General features: G+C 42.5%; 4 protein-coding genes across 8 annotated transcripts; 1 reads left to right on the forward strand and 3 right to left on the reverse strand.

Moving 5' to 3' along the window:
• Positions 1–64: 64 nt before the first annotated feature.
• LOC125764823 (trichohyalin) lies at positions 65–16,244 on the forward strand. The gene is made up of 3 exons (XM_049429432.1): positions 65–235; positions 14,408–14,732; positions 14,801–16,244. Exons 2-3 carry the CDS (start codon positions 14,453–14,455, stop codon positions 16,045–16,047), a joined length of 1,527 nt encoding a protein of 508 aa, XP_049285389.1. The 5' UTR covers positions 65–235; positions 14,408–14,452; the 3' UTR covers positions 16,048–16,244.
• Positions 221–8,293, reverse strand: LOC125764822 (trichohyalin). Of its 5 annotated transcripts, none has more exons than XM_049429427.1 (9): positions 8,011–8,291; positions 3,555–4,729; positions 3,215–3,347; positions 2,846–2,935; positions 1,918–2,545; positions 1,595–1,633; positions 1,114–1,367; positions 826–1,039; positions 221–749 (listed from the first exon to the last, which is right to left on the reverse strand). In XM_049429427.1, the coding sequence occupies exons 2-9, from the start codon at positions 4,567–4,569 to the stop codon at positions 552–554; spliced, it is 2,571 nt and encodes an 856-aa protein (XP_049285384.1). In that variant the 5' UTR covers positions 4,570–4,729; positions 8,011–8,291; the 3' UTR covers positions 221–551. The 5 variants fall into 5 exon arrangements, with proteins under 5 accessions (XP_049285384.1, XP_049285383.1, XP_049285385.1 ...); XM_049429426.1 differs by having other exon boundaries at positions 7,909–8,291; XM_049429428.1 differs by lacking the exon at positions 8,011–8,291 and adding an exon at positions 5,689–7,184.
• LOC125764825 (peptidoglycan-recognition protein LB) lies at positions 8,932–11,052 on the reverse strand. Its single transcript, XM_049429434.1, has 3 exons — positions 10,400–11,052; positions 9,374–9,697; positions 8,932–9,297 (listed from the first exon to the last, which is right to left on the reverse strand). Exons 1-3 carry the CDS (start codon positions 10,500–10,502, stop codon positions 9,089–9,091), a joined length of 636 nt encoding a protein of 211 aa, XP_049285391.1. The 5' UTR covers positions 10,503–11,052; the 3' UTR covers positions 8,932–9,088.
• An 865-nt stretch (positions 16,245–17,109) lies between the features above and the next one.
• LOC125764826 (ras-related protein Rab-8A) lies at positions 17,110–20,693 on the reverse strand. Its single transcript, XM_049429435.1, has 5 exons — positions 19,993–20,693; positions 18,421–18,481; positions 18,139–18,343; positions 17,913–18,053; positions 17,110–17,831 (listed from the first exon to the last, which is right to left on the reverse strand). Exons 1-5 carry the CDS (start codon positions 20,114–20,116, stop codon positions 17,736–17,738), a joined length of 627 nt encoding a protein of 208 aa, XP_049285392.1. The 5' UTR covers positions 20,117–20,693; the 3' UTR covers positions 17,110–17,735.
• Positions 20,694–20,719: the final 26 nt, after the last annotated feature.

Consider the following 20,719-nt stretch of genomic DNA (forward strand, 5'->3'; position numbering starts at 1 on the left):
TGCACACTTCGTCATACTTCGGCTCGCACTTCGGCTTTTCGATTTGACAGCAGCGCAGTTTGTTTACAGTGCCAAAACAAATCAACCGACAGAACGTGAAAAAAACCTTCATATCACAACAAACAACGGTCTAGTGTTTCTTTAATTCAGTTCGTCTTTAGTGTACAAACGTTTTTTAATGTAGCCAACTAGCTAGTGATTACCAGAAGAACGAACAGACTCGTCGTACATAAAGGTAAGTTTATTATACGTGTATACAAAAGTAGCGATGTACAAAAATACTTGTATTACGTGCCACACTGCAGTTGCTGCGTATGTTGCATTGATGCTAACAATATTTTCTGAAGCGATAGCTTGTCCTTCTTCCTTGCTGAATATAAATTACTGCCTCTTTTCTAAACGTCGATGGAACCGGAGAAAGGAACAACCTGCGGCCGTTTTTAGTTCTCTTCGCCGGTTCCATATTGTACCTAGGGAACAACAGTACGGCCAGCAAGCTGCCCCATTTTACTATTACGGTAAAGATAATTTATAACGCACTGAATGTGTCATCAGCCTAGGTCCGCTATTACGCTGTCCAGGTCCGTTTGCAATGTGCAACACTCCTCGCGCACCTTGCTAATCTCATCCTTAATACGATCGACGTTCGCTTGCAGCAAATAGTTACCCTTCTTGAGCGAAGCCAGTCGTCCCTCGTGCCGCTTTACTCTGGGTTCTAGGTTGACCTTCTTTTTGTCATCCGGAGCATCCTGGAAAAGAAGGATATAAGCACATGAAGTACTGGCCCACTCTGTACCAACCAGTTACCAACGATCTTTCACTTACCTCTGCTTCATTTTCACTCTCATTTTCACTTTCCGATTCCGATTCTTCCGATTCGCTTTCCTCCTCCTCCTCTTCCTCCGGCTCTTCTTCCTCTGGTTCCTCTGGCGGTGGTTCCTTGGCTTCAGCAGCTTCATCATCATCATCCTCCATCTTCATCATGGCGGCCATTTTTTCCACCTCCTTTTGAAGCTTTTTATACTTTTTCTTCTCAGCTCTGCAAAAGCAAAAGAATAAAAAAAACTCCACTTGATGCCGCGGGTCAAAAATCCTCCTGCAAAGGAAACCTACTTCAGGGCGTACTGGTTGGTTTTCATGGCGTATTTCAGGGCCTGTCGTTCCGCATGTTTCTCTTCCTGTTTTTCCTTCAACCGCGTAAGTCGGGCCTGCAGCATGTTGACCTCGCGATTCAACCGTTTGGCCATCTTTTCTGCCTTCTTTTCCTCGTCCTCCTCTTCCTCCTCCTCTTCCTCTTCTTCGGGCTGCAGTTCCGGGGAGCTTTCCTTCTGGGCCGATTCCGTGGCTCTGCGATCATCCGTAATGCCCTGCACAAGTTAGACAGATAGTGAGTGAATTTGCCTACCGTCAATGTTCACGGTTCTACCATTCCAGCTATGTACTAAATTTTCCACTAAATTCAGCTATACTAAGACAAACAGGTGTAGTAGTGAATAATACGTAAAGCTGCTTCCAAGCAAACTGAACTGATCTGTTAGATCCTAACCACACCAATGACACACACACAAATCCATCCGTTGAACCAATACTTTACCTGATGCTCGTTCAGATAGAAGTCATCGTCCGTTAAGCACTGCGATTAAAATGATAGCAACATAGAACTTTGATTAGCTTCCAGTAAAGCCATAGCCGTAGTAGGTAAGAAGGAGCATTTCGTGGGGTTTGTGGAGTGTACAGAATATCAAAAGAATTGCGTTACGTTCCGTTCTGTTAGCTGTTTTGAACCGAACCCGTTAGTGACATTTGTTTCGCAAACCAAATGTTAGGATTGTTTCTTTTATCGGCCGTGACATCGGGCAACTTGTGATTGTGTTTGTAAGTTGTGAAGATACATCCCACCTCCCCATAACCCATTACCTGGAGTTTCCGTTCAAGGTCCGCGATCTTTCGTTTATGTTCGTCCACCTGCTTGTACGCCGTATCGAGCTCCTTGGCTACCGTTTGATATTTCTCCTCCAGCTGCTTCGACTGCTTTTGGGCCGTTAGTGCTTCGTCCTTGAGCGACTGTATTAGATCGGACTGTGGACCACTGACGGACGTTCTTTCCTCTCCGCTCAGCGGATTCCACCGTTCGCGGGACAGTTCTGCCTCGAGGTTCTGTACCCGTGCTTGAAGCCGTTTGTTTTCACGCTCCATCGCCTCGTTGTTGCGGAGCTCATGGGCCAACATCTGCTTGGTGCTCTGCAGATCGTCACGAACCTTATCAATGTCGTCTAGCTCGTCCTCCTCTTCGTCAGCCGGCGGCGCTTCCATGTTGGCACGTGATTCCGACTTGGCCAGCTGCTCCTCGAGCGTCATCTGACGGCGAAATTTGCGCAAACCACCCAGAATCGGTTTACTGCGATCGTTACATTTGGTAGGTTTAAGCTGCACGCCACCCTGAATTTGCTTCAGCAGCTGATTGTGTGCCGTCGCCTTCTCCGTCTCGAAGATGAACTGATCCTTCACCTTGGTGATCGATTTAGAGTTTATGATCGGATGCGATCTGTGGAAGGAAAGGTGGGAAAAAGCGGATACAAAATAAACAACTGCACGATCGAAGAAGGAGAACTGTACGGGTTCTATCTGGGAGCAACTAAGAGGAAGATGTTGTCGATCACATTAATCACATAGAAAGCAATGTACGCAATATCACGGTGACTAGACAGCTAACAGCAGGAGCAGGACTAAGAGGATTGAATCAAACAGAAACACATAGACGTGGATCGTGTCCTTCGGTCGATACACGCGGACAGGGCATAACAGGGTCTAGCGAAGGATTTGGCTGTGTGCAGTCTCTCTGTACCTGTCATTACACTCAACGTGTTTCAGTTTTCTGCCTTGCTCAACCTCCTTCATCATGTCCGACCAGTCCGGACGTCGACGTGGACGACGTCTGCAAGAATGGAAGATTCATAAAAGAACGTAACATTTGATTAGTCGTTGTTAGTCGAGGGTGATGACGGTTCACGAACACAACGTGTTAGTGACGGGTGAGTTTTAGTACGGGCGTGTGCGATAAACATTTTGGGTACACAGTGAAGCCTATCATCATGGGGGGGGGATCACATCTAAGAACAGTTGGTCACATTAATGGCAAAATATGCAATGTATGTATGTGGTTTGTGGTTTGTATGATGCTCGTATGCTTAGCTGCTATCGCATCGACACTTACTTAAGCTTGTCTAGCACTTCCTTCTGTTTGTGGGATATTTCCTTCTTCTCGAAATCCGGCGGAGGCTTCAAACTCGGTGGCGGCGGAGGTGGTGGCGGTATGTTAGACTTCGGCATTGGTGGTGGTGGAGGAACTAAGCGCATGGAGAATATTAAGAGTAAATTTGCTTATTTTTGGGCGCAGTGTGAAGAACAGGGGACACTTGAACAATGAGTCAACCCCATCCGTTACATGGCGATAATTGCCAAGCAAACAGTGCGCCCTATCTTAGATAAACTTCGTCGAATTGTTCCGAAGGTTTCTAGATCAAGGTCAGTTATTGCTGGGTCGGTATACTTACTTCTCTTGCTACTTTCCGATTTCAGCATCGACGGTTTGTGGGGATAGGCTTCCTCCTTCTTCGGTATGTCCTCCAGCAATGGTTTCTCCACCTTCTTCAGCTGTACCTCGGGCAGCTTTTCCTTCACACGGGGCGCCTTCAGGTTGGAGGGTACCTTGCGCAGTTGCACGCGGAAGTTCTTTGCCGGCTCGGGCGAAACGGACCGCTCCTTTGGTGGTGGGTCCTGTTGCGGCCGTACCACCTTCTTAAGCGGTGGCCTGACGAATACTTTCGGCTCCGGTGAAGATGACTTCTCCGACACCGATTTCGAGGACGGTTTGCTTTCGGTGTCCGACTTGTCGGGGCTTCGCGTTGGCGTGACTTTGCGCAGCTGCACCGGCAGCTTCGGTGGCTGCGATGCGTCAGCATCTTGGCGCTTCAGTTGGCTCGGTTCGGGCTTTTTTAATGCCGGCTTCGCAGGTGGCTCCTCTTCGGATTCCGTTTCCGTTTCATACTCGGTGCTGCCCTCCTCTTCCTCCTCTTCCTCCTCCTCCTCTTCTTCCTCTTCTTCCTCCTCTTCATCGTCGGATTCGGGCGTTGGTTCCTTGGCCGTGGGTTTTGGCTTCGGTTTAGCTACTTCTCGATGTACCGTCATGACGGGTGTCGTGTTTTTAAGTCCTACCGTCGGTTCGGGTTTAGTCAGTGGAGGATTAATCGGTTTTTTCTGCGCCACTACCACCGGTACCTTAATTTCCTTCGATTGCAATTTGGCCGTGGTGGTAGCTTTTGTGGCCGTATCTCCATTTTCTTTGACTGGCGTGCTGACGGCTTTCTTTACGGTGGTGGACGCTGGTGTGGCTGGTTTTGTACTGACAGTTGGAGAAGATTCCTTTGCATTCGGTTTGCTGGATGGTGAAGATTCCTTTGTGTCGGTGGCGGGTGTTACACTTGCCTTACGCGTCCATGCGGGGGGTACAGCTTTGTTGACCGTCTCTAGACGGTCCTTTAGCCATGGTGGACGACTGTTGACCGGCATTATCAACTAAGAAACGCAACCGGCGTTCGGTTCAGATTGTACTGGTGCACTAACAAATCTTCTGATTCACCACCAATTGTTTGCAAGACACTGTTTTCTGATTTGGTTTTGGTTTATTGGTTTATTTTTAACCGACACAGTACACCGTTTAATGGGGAATCTTCATATTTAAAAATAATCACATTAATTTAAAAACACCTAGCATGAATGTGTGCATTAAAAATAGTCTTGATTCATCATCGGCGATGGCAAAATGGGAATTAAAATATAACATAATAACCGTTTGATGATCTTGTGCTTGTAAATGCGTAAAAACGTAACACTCCTTTTGTTATCATTCGCGAAAAAGCAACGCAATTTAAGTCCCACAATGTAGCAAAATAAAAAAACAAATATCAACTTCGCTTTTTGTGGGGGTGGGATTTGCAATTAAAATTTTCTCCGATCATCCGCGGTTGATGGCGGAGATCTCTAGCTTTGTCGCCAGCCGTACCGATGACGTCTGTAGCATCGTTTGTCACACATCTTTTACGGGCAAGTTTGTGGATGAGCCAGCGAGGAGACAGCAGAGATGAAATGTTGGTATAAATAAAGGTGTACAACATTTGCCTAAAAATAAAATGCCCCCCTTTAGAGGATGAGGTGGCAAGGATGAGATGATGAGACCCCGTGCAAAAGCGGGAAAGGAAATATTCGCAATGGTTTGCTTCTTATCGAGAGAAGTAATCGTATCTCTTGGCTTAATACGTGAGAGTGGCTTTCTTTTTGTTCCTTATACACTACAGGTGGTCTAATATTGTTTCAGTTTTCCTTTTACCTGTCGATTGTTGTCACGAACAACGAGCTTCATTGGTTCCACAGTCTGATCGTAGAACGTACATTGTGACGATGCTCGACAGTTGTATTTTGGAATGATTAGCAAACATTCTACAAAAACTAACATTTGCTTTATATCAACAAACTAGAGCGCTCATATGTATCATATTAATACTTTCATGAATATGTAAAGCTTTCAAAACAACACATCGATTACTTATTATTTGTCTCTACCAACTGATGCTGATCTCGACCTTGGCCAACTTCTTTCGTGGGCTAGTTAAAAGACACAAAAAACATTACCTTTTGATGATATCCCTGTGTATTCCCGGACAACGAACCTCAAAACAACGTACAACTCGTATGAAGGTAGCAACTAGACTGATTTACTCATAAAGAACGAGCCGCAAAGCGAACTTGTCGCCATAATTCGATCATCACCTCGACAATAGGACAACAATTTTGCGTGGGATACTTTATTAATTATCTATTGCAAACTCTGCCACACCTTTTAAGCGACACAATTGTTCAAAAAACAAGTACTCCGCATTTTAATTTGGCTTAGACGATAACGGTAAGCATCATCATCCGTTTCGTCCATGGCATTGGACGTTTTGTTGATGCGAATCTCTACCCTTGAGATTGCCCACGTTGAACGTATCTGGTCGAATCTTAATTGGGCGATGAGTATAATACGAGTGATTAACTATTTTTACGAGGTTGCCCGCTGTCATCCTCTAGACAAAGTGGCGGATTGAGTCTCCGTCCATGTCGTCCACCAGCGTTCGCTGCTACGTACGTGTAATAATGCGTAACATGCGATGGTGTGGTTTATTTTTTAAAGTTGGCTAAGAATAACTTCTGTTCAAACAACTAAATTGCCGATGATCGTCGAAGAATATATGCCACCACTATCATACGCACCCTCATCATCCTGCACGTGCTTCATAGAGATGGAGGCGTATGGTCTTTCACCGGTTTTGTCAACAATTCACAACCCGTGGGAAGGCCCACACAGATGGCGGAGTATGTGTGCGTGTGTGTGCATCGTGACACGATCGGAACTGGACGACGGAACGGTTGTGTGTGTGTGTGTAGTTTAATTTAGAAGTGTAAATCTCAAAACCACCCAACGTTTGCCTGTTGGTCGTTCTTGGGTTGGGTGAAGATGTTAAACAAAAAGGTCAAGACGACAGTTTCATTGGAGGCCACTGAGCGCACAGCCATGGCACGACCGTTCAGCGTACGGATTGTCCCTATCCATGCGCTTGTTGAAGGCCAGACTACGACAGCTAGCTGCAGCAATAAATGTGACCCTACGTTCGGATTTTAACAGACGCACCCAAGGATTAAATAATTTTATAGCAAACAAGGAAAAAACAAGGGAGAAGTCCCATTTGCAATTGGGAAGGTTGCTCGTGTCGTTTCTGAGAGTTAAACCTTGACATGTACACTGGTTTCAAAGTAGCAATGGACACAGACGCAGAATCCGCATTGATTTTGCAATTAATTTCCCGAATGACGTCACTTGAAATGGATGACCATGGTATTGGATCGTTTTGCGTGTGTGGTGATTTAATGTGTCCTGCGACACGATACGTATGTGTGTGTGTGTGTGGCGATTAATATCACTAAATGGTGTGTATGTGTGTGAATGTCGGAGATTAATAATTTAAACAAAAAAAACTTTAAAAATACGTAATAGAGATCATGTAAAATCTCATATAAAATGGAACACTTCCTCAAACATTGGTGAGCAAATAATGATTGTGAGATGCGCCAAAAAAAAACAACAAACGGATTCTTCTTTTCGAAAGAAATGTCGAAAATTTCACTCATTACGAAGTGGGTCAGCACACGTCGAAATTCCACCCGCAAAGACGGATACGCCATCGCCTTTCGATCGTGTACCGTCTGTTGCGGTTCCTGCTTGCGTTTCACTATTCTTGTTGCGCACCGATGTACGATCACACTTTTCCCCTTTTTTCCTTTGGTTGGAAAACAATTTCACTCATTCACCCACACACACACACACACACACACACGCATATTGTGCGCACACACACACAACACTAGAATGGCACGGTTGCACGATAGTGGGATTTCCTTTTTGTTTCGATTTAGATATATTAGCTCATCAAATGGTCGAATCGTGCAATTTGCCTCACTTTTACACCCCTCCCATGAATACACACGGCCCACACAAAAGGATCACGCACACGTAATGACACACACATACTCATTCAGCCATCTGTACGCGTGCTACATCAGGTGAATTTGAAATTCCTGTCTGCCGTGTCTCGATCTTCGTCACTTGCAGCGTTACGACACGGGATTTTTGCAATACGAACGTTCCCGTTCTCGTTTTTTGCAACCAGCAGCACTTGCAAACACACTTGTTTGTGGTGATCGCTTGGAAACAGCACATAGCAAAGATCACATTCTTCCCGTCACCAGTGGGTCACAAAAAGGTGGGCCGGAATGGAAAGATTTCCAACCGTGCCACCGTATAATCTCCATCACCTTACGGAGTGGCGGCTCCCTATGCCGGCCTATTGCGTCGCTTCTGTGGCTTCTTTTTACACTTTGCAACTTTGCGTTTTTGTCCCGTTGCTGTATCTTTACCGAGCAGTGAAAATGCACCCGGGAGCTACCGTGCCAGTAGTGCCACGTACGGAGGGCGATCTTGGGCGACTGATGAATGCTCACGCACGATGATCACGATCGCGCACGGGATCCGGATCGTTGCGAAAATGCAGAGCAATGTGGCCGAACCGAAAGTCCGCCGAGAGTGTTCTTCTCCGACCGTATTTCGGCGGTCATAAGGTGGTTTTTTTCTCGAACTTCTCACCCCCCCTTACATACCTCCCAGCTCGGTTTGCTTGTCGCAGGTTTTGCTATGTGTGTGCACAAGAAATGCACGCGCAAAGCTAAAATTAAAATTCTTCTGGCTTGTGCGCGCCTCCATCGAGCGGTTTTTCCGTCCGGAGGAAATGCGGCACGTGGGGGGTGGGGAAGGAGGTAAAAAATGAGAAATTATGTCCGTTTTCTTCACGTTCGTGAATGCTCACGCTTCCCTTTATCGATGCGTTTTGTGCTCTCTTGCTCGCGATTCGGAAAATTTCGTCGAACGCACCTCTCTACAAAATCGTCTCAAAACGTTTGGAGATCATTTTGTGGGGGTTTGCTTTGTTTACCGATCGACCATTGTGGTATGCACGAGCGCCATACATTAGTTGTTTATTTTACTTTATTTTTTTGTTGTTGCTTTTGACTCGAATCGACAGATCCATCCCGTGCGTCCCAACCCAGCTGATGAGTGTGCCTGTGTACGATAAAATCCCAATCCCAAAGTTGCAAAGGGATGCCTGGTAGTGCGGGTTCGATTCCGTTTGTCAATGAGGCCAATAGCAAGATTACGAGTAGTGGGATATAAATTACGTGATACGGGCTACGGGATGTGTGTAAAGACCTTGATTCTTCAGATTATCGTCATCCAAGGGCACATTAAAGGGACGATACAAATAGGTACGCAACAATCTCTACTTATGTTTGCGATCTTTTTATTTTCTTATAAAACAAATTAGGAACATATGATGTGTTTATTGTTTGCACGAGGTAGAATAATTAACGCACGTAGTAAGTAAGCTATTATGGGGTTTCAAGAGTAAAACAAATACTTGGAATCGATTTATGAACCTTTTTAAACATTATTCTGATCCACAATGTCCGTCATTGGGTTGAAATGGGGCCACGTTTTGATCTCCTCGAACAACCGATCGCCTGGACATTCGGTGGAACGCACTTGTCGATGGCCGAGCAGGGTATAGTTCTGCGCTATGAGTGAATTGCGAACTCCGTACTCGATCAGATTTTGTGCTGCAGTAAGCATATTCTTCGGTGGCAAATTCGCTGTAACGAGATAGGGACAATTAGAGATGTTTTACATTCCCCCCCCCGAGTTGAAGGCGTTTCACCGCGCACTTACAAACCCAATCGCCTATTAGACAGATCCCAACGCTACGATCGTTGTATCTTGGAGCATGGGCACCGACTACGTTGAATCCTCGGCCCTGGTACACACGTCCATCACCACCGATAGCAAAGCTATATCCGATGTCGTTCCATTGGCGAACTTCCTGGTGCATTTTCTGCATCTGTTGCATTGCCGCAATGCACTGCAGACCGTTATAACATGCCGCCGGTGTGTACGAATGATGTATGATGACGTACGGGATCGGACCGGCAAAATGTTCAACCCGTTTCGGTGGCAGAGCATTCCAGAAATCGCGTGTCACATAGGGCACTGAGTCTGCAAAAAAAAACAACAATGTAATCGTTAATGTTGCTGAAGTCATTATCATCATTATCGTGCCGGAGATAGTAATCGAACGGAGGGAAAATTTTCCGTATTGTTTCGTGCATTTGCAGTTGCACTTTGTGGGCTTTTCCATTAGGGGAAGCTGCAGCCATCGGTCACGATCTCGATGAAACTGTCTACTGGCTACTGGGGGGAATCAACGTTTCAATTAACTACTGACTGAAAGTAAACAGATTTCCCTTCCTCTTCTAATCTGTGTTTGGTCAGCTGTTTTGTTTAGATTTGAATAAGCTTTTGCCGACGTAAATTGCTTTTAAATGATAAGAAGTGTTTTACATGTTGTTTCCACACGTGAAATTCGTACGTCATACGAATTGATTGTGAGGGTCCAAACTCATCCAAACTCAAAACTCTAGCGAACCAATTTCACTTTTTTATTATGTAAAAATGCATTCTGTGTGGCGTAGTGGATCGGATTGCAATCCGTGACGAAATTCAGTTCTTCATGTCAGGGGATTTTTGAACATGTATTGCCGAATGACAGACGGCAGATGATGACCAGGTTGAATGAAGCACTACGCACTTGTCCAGCCACTTAGCAAACACCATTGCTAAACGTTTGCTCAATTATTGTTTCGTTTTTGCTGTTGTTAGAGATTATTGTTAAATTACACTAATTCTAGCAAAACTTACCACATGCTTTACTGTCCACGGCAACGTACGTTAGGGTGAGCGCTATGGCAGTGACACACAAGTAAAAGTCTTTCACTTTGTCCATATTTTGGCAGTAGATCATAGGAACAGCTTATCCATTAAACGATCACTTCTTTTACGCACCGAAAGGTTCTTTTTTTTCAACAATTTATCAGACACGGGAACAATTGCTAGTCTCCAAACCGGTCATTTCATTAGCAAACAAAGCGTTTCGAAATTGTTGTCCAGCATTTGATGCGTCAAACAAATAAATCACTGTCTCACACACTGGATAAGGACAAAAGTAGGGCTTTTTGGGGAGGCAATGCTGCTTTGTCTGGTTTTTTGGCGTTTTTTTTTGGGTTCACAGTTATATTATCATTACTCTAACAGGTGTCCGAAGTGGGGGTTAAACTTCACATTACAAAAGTAGACGACACTCGATCGAATTATACTGCGTGCCGTGGTCGCGCAATTGTCGTCATTCGTTCACAAGTGGTATTTTGATAACACGGAAACAATAATGTACAGATGGATGACACTCTGCTTGTCTACAGCGATTCTGATCGCCAATACGCACTTATCGCCAATGGCTCTGGCGCAGGTTCAATTGATACTGTTGTGACAGCAAGCAGCCGGTGGGCATTAAATACATCCGCGCGATGTTGAGGTGTGTTGCAAATGCAGAGCCAACATTGCGTAAACGTAAGAGCGAGTAGAGGGTTTTGCGAGCGCGAGAACCACGATAACACGAGAGCAAAGTGATCAATGAAGATCCCCGTGAGTTGGTCGTGGGAAAGAGGAAGAGGCTTTACTTCGCGGGGATTCACCATGGGCCGGTGTCAAGTAGAGATACGATCGGCGTCGGAGATAGCTTAATGCCGCGCCAAAGGATAAGCTACGATGACCAATGTAGAGATGAGAATAACAACTCTTTTTAGTGAGTCAACTCAGAGTGAATGAGTCGTTATTAGGGGTCACCTCGTTTAACGACTCCTTTCGGAGTCCCGGCATAAGCGTATAAGTTAAGGTTCGGTCATTTTACTCACTCATGAGTGTAAGCATGTAGCCTTGGTGAGTCGAGTTGCAAAACGAGTAAATACGTGAGTTGAACGGAAAATATGCTAGTGAGTTGAAATTTTGAGTAATTTAGCAAAATTTTTAAAATTGATTTATTTTGATGCGCATTTGTTGCAATATGTTTCTTTTCGCTCAAATAATGCTTTAAATTAAAAAAAGAATAAAAAATCAGAAAAAATTTTTTAAAAAAATTTCAACTCGAAAATTTCATAAGGGGTACCCCTTGCCATTTTTTTGAGAAATTTTGCAAAAAAATTTAAATTGATTTATTTTGATGCAAATTGGTTGCAATAAGTTTCTTTTCACTCTAATAATGCTTGAAATGAAAAAAAGAGTGAAAAATAATAAAAAAAATCAAAAAATTAAAAAAAAATGAAAATTTTCCTCATTTTTGCACCAAATTTTGCCTATAACTCGGTCGGTATCCAACGAATCGCCAATCTTTAACCTGTGGTCGATAGATGGCACCAATGGCTACATTTTCTTCTTGGACAGCCATGCCCTTAGATGTATGTGCCAGAAGTTATTCGAGGAACCAAGTTCCTTACCCTGTTTGAGAAAATGTAAAATTTTCCTCATTTTTGAGCAATGTAGCAAAAATTTTAAATGTGATATATTTTGATGGGAATTTGTTGCAATAAGTTTCTTTTCACTTAAATAGTGCTTTAAATTAAAAAAAGAATAAAAAATCAGAAAAAAATTTCCAAAAAAATTTTCACTCGAAAATTTCATAAGGCTTACCCCTTGCCATTTTTTTGAGAAATTTTGCAAAAAAATTTAAATGTGATATATTTTGATGCAAATTGGTTGCAATAAGTTTCTTTTCACTCAAATAATGTTTTAAATTAAAAAAAGAATAAAAAATCAGAAAAAAAATTTCCACTCGAAAATTTCATAAGGGGTACCCCTTGCCATTTTTTTGAGAAATTTTGCAAAAAAATTTAAATTGATTTATTTTGATGCAAATTGGTTGCAATAAGTTTCTTTTCACTCAAATAATGTTTTAAATTAAAAAAAGAATAAAAAATCAGAAAAAAAATTTTAAAAAAATTTCCACTCGAAAATTTCATAAGGGGTACCCCTTGCCATTTTTTTGAGCAATTTTGCAAAAAAATTTAAATTGATTTATTTTAATGCCAATTGGTTGCAATAAGTTTCTTTTCACTCAAATAATGTTTTAAATTAAAAAAAGAATAAAAAATCAGAAAAAATTTTTTTTTAAAATTTCCACTCGAAAATTTCATAAGGCTTACCCCTTGCCATTTTTTTGAGAAATTTTGCAAAAAAATTTAAATTGATTTATTTTAATGCCAATTGGTTGCAATAAGTTTCTTTTCACTCAAATAATGTTTTAAATTAAAAAAAGAATAAAAAATCAGAAAAAAAATTTTAAAAAAATTTCCACTCGAAAATTTCATAAGGCTTACCCCTTGCCATTTTTTTGAGAAATTTTGCAAAAAAAATTAAATTGATTTATTTTAATGCCAATTGGTTGCAATAAGTTTCTTTTCACTCAAATAATGTTTTAAATTAAAAAACGAATAAAAAATCAGAAAAAAAATTTCCACTCGAAAATTTCATAAGGCTTACCCTTTGCCATTTTTTTGAGAAATTTTGCAAAAAAAATTAAATTGATTTATTTTAATGCCAATTGGTTGCAATAAGTTTCTTTTCACTCAAATAATGTTTTAAATTAAAAAACGAATAAAAAATCAGAAAAAAAATTTCCACTCGAAAATTTCATAAGGCTTACCCCTTGCCATTTTTTTGAGAAATTTTGCAAAAAAAATTAAATTGATTTATTTAGATGCGAATTGGTTGGAATAAGTTTCTTTGCACTCAAATAACGCTTTAAATAGAAGAAAGCATAAAAAATAAGAAACTCGTTCAATACAACGTTTCAACTCACTATCTCACTCTTAATCACGTTGCACATCTCTAGACCAATGAGGATCGGAAAATTCCTCGCATATGATTCATGGAGCTTATTATCGTCGCAAGTGTGTACATTTCAACTACGCTAAAGTATGAGTTTCTTTATGCTGGAAATGTTGAAGGATAAATCCATTATTCGTGATTCATTATTATTATGCATCTTTTCTAATACTCTAAACATTTATGAAAGTCGGCATTAGTAATAAAAAATCAATTCTCCCACACACCCCCCCAACCCCCAACCGTACACATGGGTAATATTTGTCAAATTGCTTGCAGTAATTTCCACAGAGCGGGAATGTACCGATTTCGAGGTGGCCGTTAGGGGTGTAATTTCTCACGCGATATACAACCTGCCTGCCGCACTGTACGAGATGATGGGAGGAATTGTTTCCGTTTCTGAGCCGGTCGACAATCGGCTGTTGTTTACTGTCGTATGTGTATAATCATGAAACCAAACAAATGAAACAATTTAAACGTAGCGGCAACATTAAAAGTAAAAAAATCATAATTGTCCAAGCTTGATGGAGTAATTATTGATTGAATTCTTATCAAAAATGCATTAGTTTGCACATTATCAAAGTCGATGCTACCGGCATGCCGACAACAATTGCAAAAGTTGTGTACAATTGATTGGAAGAGCAAGGGTTGTGAAAAGTGTTGTATCGATTTTAGTTATTTATCTCTCATTTATTTTCTCCTTCTTGTGTGGAACTACAAGCTCTATCGAAGTTTTGTGGCGTGCCATTTCTGGCTTGTCTTGACTTTGTTTACTCCTAGCAGTATAGTCAGTCTGGCGTACGTAGGTATCTGGTTAGGGATGGGATTTGATATGCGTTCCTATCGTGTAAAGACCGATGACGCTACCACATATACCACTGGGCCACCCCTATTTATCTATATTATCTTATCTTTATATTAAGCATTAAACAAAAGATAGCGGAACATAAAGCATATTTATGTAAGTTTCAATTTTATTTGTCATCTTTTTAGAAAATACTTTACCTAGAGGGTGCTCATGAAAAACAGTTCGACAGAATGCGTAGCGCAAAGTTACAAGCCGCTTTGGTGAAACGTCGTGAAGCTGAACAAATAAAGTATCAAAAATCGGCCGCCGTAGAACGATACTATGACCAGTGGGGACGCATAACAAGCCGCTACGAATCGTGGACAACACCGCAGTACTACAGGGAAGCGGAACAAGCGCTCAGGAAGCGTGAAGACGAAAAGAAAAAGCAAGAAGCATTGGAATCCAAGCGTAAACGTCTGAAGGACTTATTGCAGAAGGAAAATGAGCAGTTGCAGAAGGAGATGGAGAGTAAGTTAAAGGGAATTGTTTGGTTCCGGTATTCCTAAAACTTTTTTTTATCTTTAAACTATTTTTAGATGTATCCCGACCGAAACCAAAAGCAGTTTCCACCGAAATCTTGGAAGGGATCCGTTCGCGACTTCATAACGCGGAGGAGGCAAAAAAGCGCATAGATCTCGAGGCGAATTTGTACAGCAAGTGGCGCTTTGGCTTTGATAAGGACGCAATCATAATGGACTCTAAAACAACCCACCAAGCCATGGCCAAGTTGAATTGGATCGATCGGCAAGTGGAGCTGCAGCTGCAGGACGAAAAGGATCGTCGCGAGCAGCAGGAGCGTGAACTGAAGCTGTGCGAAGAGGTTCGTCGGCGAGAGGAAATTTTGCTGGAAAAGAACCGAATGCGTGAGGAAGAGATAAAGGAGCTTCGCAGCATGCAGGAATTTCACATGGCCGAACTTAAATCCCGCGAACAGGAAGCTAACGAGCTGAAGATGTACGAGGTGCGATTGAAAACGAAAAAGGAAGAGATGGCTACAGAGTTAGAGCAGCTGCGCGTCTACAACGATCTTCGACGCGATCGTGTAGTTGCGATGCATAACTTGAGGCGCATTAAAATGCTGCTACGCGAACGTTCCGAGGCTGTTCGCAACGACCTGCAGCATGACATACAGCTACTGCAGCGGATTAGCATCGGTAACCCCGCGTCGTCCGATAGCGCCGAAGGAATCGAGTATCTGCGGCGAAAGTTTCAGCTACAGTATGATCTCGAGGTGGAGCAACAAATGACAATAGAGAATATGTACGAATCGGAGGCAAAACATAACCTGTCCAAATGTGAAGACAAATGGAACAGTGAAGCGATCATACGCGAGCAACAGTTGCGCTGTCTGCTGGAGGATCGATTAATGGACTTTGAGACGAAACTGGTCGACTGCAGTCAAAGGCAACGGGAACTAATCGAGGTCCGTGAGCAACACATCAAAGCCATCGAGGGGGCTAATCAAAGACTGAAAGAGCTGATGTCGGATAAATCGCGCGATGAGTTCGTTACCTCGTCGAACAATAGTCAGTTACGGGATCTGCTTGTGCAGCGTGATGCTGCTGGCACAAACGCCGCCGAGAAACAGATCCAAAGACGACCATCAACACAGAGTTCGCAACGAAGCAGCACTTTCAGCAGCATTTTTCCATTTGACGACCACTGTAACGGATACAAGCTTCCTGAAAACCGAACCTATACTGGAAGAGGCAGTGAAACACCTCCCGGTTCCGAAGGACTGAGCGCACCGCGATTTGGGAAGAAAAAGGTGGCTTGGTGCTAGTGCGCTGCAACCTTAAGTATATTTCCGTCCAAGGGCAGTTTTTAAATCCGCCATGTTAGATGTAATATGTTTTTTAGAATGTTTATAGGATTAATTTGTGGTTGTGTGCTTTGGAAATATATTTTTATACAAAATATCTTTTCGCATCGAGCTTTTATCTTGTGTTTCGTTCAATTAAATTTATCAAAACTAAATTACTTTCTTATTTGTTTCAGTGTTTTTTTTTATTATTCGTTAAATTCTACATCCATCAGCCCACGCATCCCCAATCACGTAAAGTTTAACTTGCAAAAAAGACTACATGTATGCACGTTTGAGTGGAAAATGACGGGATTGAGCGGTTTCTAGTAAGGGAAAAATGAGTTTCGACAAGTGAGCCATGTTCAACTGACCACCTGTCGTTAAATGTGACAGGAAAAAAGACATACACCCTTCCTCTCTCATCGTACAGGTTTTCCAAGCGCAATCAAAAATGATTGCACTGGTCGGTGTTCTGCATTTGGTTTGTGATTCTGGCACCGGGAACTATGACGCGATAAGATGTACACATGTGTGTAAGGTGAGGAGTTTTGCTATCATTCCAATCTGGCTAACCTGTGGATCGTATTGCTCACTAACTCTACACCTATCGTCGACAGGGGGGAGAATATGCGAAATTCGTCACTAAATTTAATTTTCAATATTGATGTGTACGTATCATAGTTTTACGTTACAACGACTTGGTCGTCAGCAAGCTTAAGCAAGACATGCTAAAACAATATCAACTTTGTTGCTGATGGAATGATGGGTATTGGTACGAGAACTTTTCTAGCGTGTTGCGTATGCTGTTGAAATGGCATGTTTTAGTATGTCCAGTGTTTCCAACGCCAAATTGTAGTTGATCCATAATATTTCAACGATAGTCATTTCGTTTCTGTTTCCTGCTTGTGAGGAAAACGTCTTAGTACAAACGGGTACGTAAGACAAAATAAAAGACAAAATCCTTTCCCCACCTATTGTTCTTTTTATACGCGCGCTTTTATGTTTTTTATGCTATTTTGCACAAAGAGTACACACAAAATATAGATTTAATGCTGACATCTATTTTCTAGAGCGACGATTTTCACAAACACATACTCCTTCTTCTGTCTTCCTTCAAACACTAAAGCCTTTCGTCGAAGAAACAATTATGAGTTCAAGAATTCATGTTCTTCCGAAACCATCGTTACTTAAAAAGCTAGCTTTCGTTTCGAAGCGCCCTGCTGTGCGTCAGTTAAATGAATTGTATTGAACAATACATTCTCGAGCCCTCACAGGTCCCTTAAAACCTTGCAATCCGTACGAAGCACGGTAAGAATTTCAAGAAATCACTACCCTTGAAACGCTCTTCCATCGTAAATCGATTGATTCCAGATTGATCTACATGACAATTGTTGCTGCAAACTGAACCACGCCCGAGCAACGTGAACGTTCGTTTTCGTGTGCTTTGAAGCTTTTTCTTCCGTTCAACCTCTGACGGGTAGAATAAAGTGAAGACATCCCTTACCCTGTGTCTCGGTCTGAATGTGACGTACAGTGATGAATGTTGCGTATCCGTTGTCCCTTGACACTGTTCGTTTACATACATTTTTAAATAATAATAATGATAATTATTATTTAGTGTGTTATATAAAAAAATAATAATTATTAATAGTAGGACTACTACAAGGTCAAAACAGATTGCACTTCGATAGCCAACTTGGTGCCTTCCGTGGTTCGACTTGCGGCTTCAGCTGATGGCCACCTTTCGGTGGGTTGTTTGCTTCCTGCAAAGCGAAACGAAATGCGAAACAATGTTAGCAGAGTCGCAACAGTTACATTTTTTAATGTAATGTACAGCAGCTTACCATTCGCTTTTCCATTTTACATTTAATGTCGCGGGCAAGGGTGAAAAACGCATCGTCCACGTTGATGCTCGCCTTTGCCGAAGTTTCCATAAATTTGATTCCATACTCCACTGCTAGTTGTTCGCCTCTAACTCGTGTAACCTACGACATTTAAGATGGTTTGTTTTAACATCCCTTTTCTTGCGCGCCACTGCGTCGCTGCGTGATTAGTGACCATTACGTGTACCTGTCTTTTTTCATTAAGCTCACACTTATTGCCGAGCAGCATCTTTTCCACGTCGGCCGCTGCATTCTCCTCGATGTTTCGAATCCAGTTTTTGATGTTTTCGAACGATTTCTCCTGTGTGATGTCGTATACCAGCATGATGCCCATAGCTCCCCGGTAATAGGCAGTCGTGATTGTACGGAATCGTTCCTGTCCCGCTGTGTCCCTGTGAAGGTAAAGGATCGGAAAGTAAACCGTCAGTCGAATCGGCTGTATAATTAAGGTACTGTAAGGTAAGTTTACCATATTTGCAGCTTTATCTTTTTCCCGTCCAGATCGATGGTCCTAATTTTGAAATCGATACCTAAAAATAAAAACAAATAAAAAGATGTAAACAATGATCAAGACAAATTGAAAATGCAACCGAATTACTATAATTTTCGGGAATTAAAAAAAAATGTTTGGGCAAAAATTTAGGACGTTTTTATCTCAAAAGAAGATGCTTTTGTCGTTGCCACCTCGTACACGCTTTGGAAGTGCTTTCGCGTGTTTACGCGAATGAACCTAATGCGGTCGAAGCTTGCCAAAGATTCGATCGTTTTTGCTATACGCCAGTGAGCAAGACGAACCTCCTAAGTAGCGATTTAATCACATCGGAGCAAGGATGTTGCTGGGAGAGAAGTGGATTGTTAGGAGGAACAGCACAGGAGATGCTGCTTGTGTGGCGCAGTATGATCATACAAAGATATTTTTATCTTATTGTCATTCTATTTGCATTGCCTCCAATTCAGTCGCGCATATCCCTGAATGTGTTGCAAATTGTGAAGCTGCTCGATGGCATGCACAGTTTGCCATATTTTAACGTTTCCGTATCTGATCTACAAACCAGCCCCGTTGCCGTAATTCCAAACGTATCTAAACCAATCGACTGTGACGGATAGGAAGACGGATTAATACGAAAGCAGAAAAGAGGACGGAATCAAGGGAAGGTGCGAGTATTTTATTAGAGTTGTATAAATAACGCTCTTTTTAGGCGTATGAGCAGAGAAAAGATTTCATTGTTTTTAGATGGCAATGCGTTTGCTGCATCAGCAATCCATCGTTTCCTATTTGGAAATAATGCGTAACAATTGGACAGGTTTTGATAAGTTTAAACAAAACCAATCGAAGCAGAAATAGCTAAATGCAGGCAAACAAAACAGGAGAAACGCACCGGACTAGGGGCCCGATGCATCTGAAGTACAGCGTATCATACGAAATCAATATTTGATAAGGTGTTTAGCTGGCTGCCCCCGGAGTAAGCTTATCGACAATTGGCTAATAGTTCTCGTTCTGTGCATGCTGTTGAACATTTTGCAGTCGAATAATGTAATCATGAAAAAAGGAAAACAAACAACAGAAAACTTCTTATCAAACGCTCATGAATAGATGATTGTGGTGTGTGGCCGTATATCATCGGAATTCTACGTATGACCGATCTATCAAGACGCATACACGCGTACAAAAAAAGCAACATATCCGAAACAAACACTGCCCGATATATGACCGGAAACGGCCTCGCCCAAGCAAGAGGAAATTAGCCGACAGGAGATAGATTTTTGTGGTGAAACTACCAAAAGTAGCTTCATATTTTCATTTGGCTTCAGATCACGCTCCAGATAGTAGCGGAAGGATGTGAGTGGGTGGATCAGAAAGGAGGCCTCGCCACCTTGTCATAACGACAGGTGTCGTCGTCGTAGTCGTCGTCATGGCATTACTCATAGTAGGACCAGTTTCTTTATGTGTGTAGTAGCATTATTAAATCTTGCCTGCTTGTTGCCCGTGTCGAAGGCGCACGAATCGCACAAGGTCGCCATCATCATGTTTATTACTCACCGATTGTACTGATGAATGTGGTATTGAAGGCATCCTCCGAGAAGCGGAACAGTATACAGGTTTTGCCAACGCCGGAATCGCCGATAAGTAAAAGTTTGAACAGATAGTCGTAAGTTTTCGCCATTTCTACTTCGTTGGACTTTGGGTACCGGAACTGTGGGGGGGAACTAGCTGGGAGCTGGGTCGTCGACACTATTGCTTTGTGATCTGTCAGAAGGGAAAAAACACCACCCCGTTCCGCGACGAAATACGAGGGGTTTTTTTGCCAAGCGTCCACAAGACGTTCAATTCACACCCGGCAGGGTTCGATTTCGTTCCGACACTTTTACACGTCCCCTAGAACCAATTCACATACAGTTGGGTTCGCGGTTCGTTTGGAGAAGTTTCCGAAGTCGGCTTCAAAGATCGGAGGTGCGGTGGGTGCTCCTTGCTGCGATTGCGATGACGAAAACTTGCTAATAGCAGACGAACAACGCGACAGAGACAAATCAACACGGCACGAGTGGTATTAGTTGGTTAGGCTGGTAAGCCTGTAAAGCCTGCCCTGGAGCTGGTATTTTCGACCAAAAAAAACTTTCCTTTTACTCGTCACACCGTTTTCCTGTGCCTAGCGTAACAACGTAAAACGAAAACGGGAAAATGAGAAATAGACTTCGACGTCGCTTTTTGTTGCAATCACGCACGCAGCAAACGTCAAAACGGTACGTCAAACCACCGAAGGCACAAC

Source organism: Anopheles funestus, chromosome 2RL (assembly GCF_943734845.2).
Source record: "Anopheles funestus chromosome 2RL, idAnoFuneDA-416_04, whole genome shotgun sequence".
NCBI classification, from domain to species: Eukaryota; Metazoa; Arthropoda; class Insecta; order Diptera; family Culicidae; genus Anopheles; species Anopheles funestus.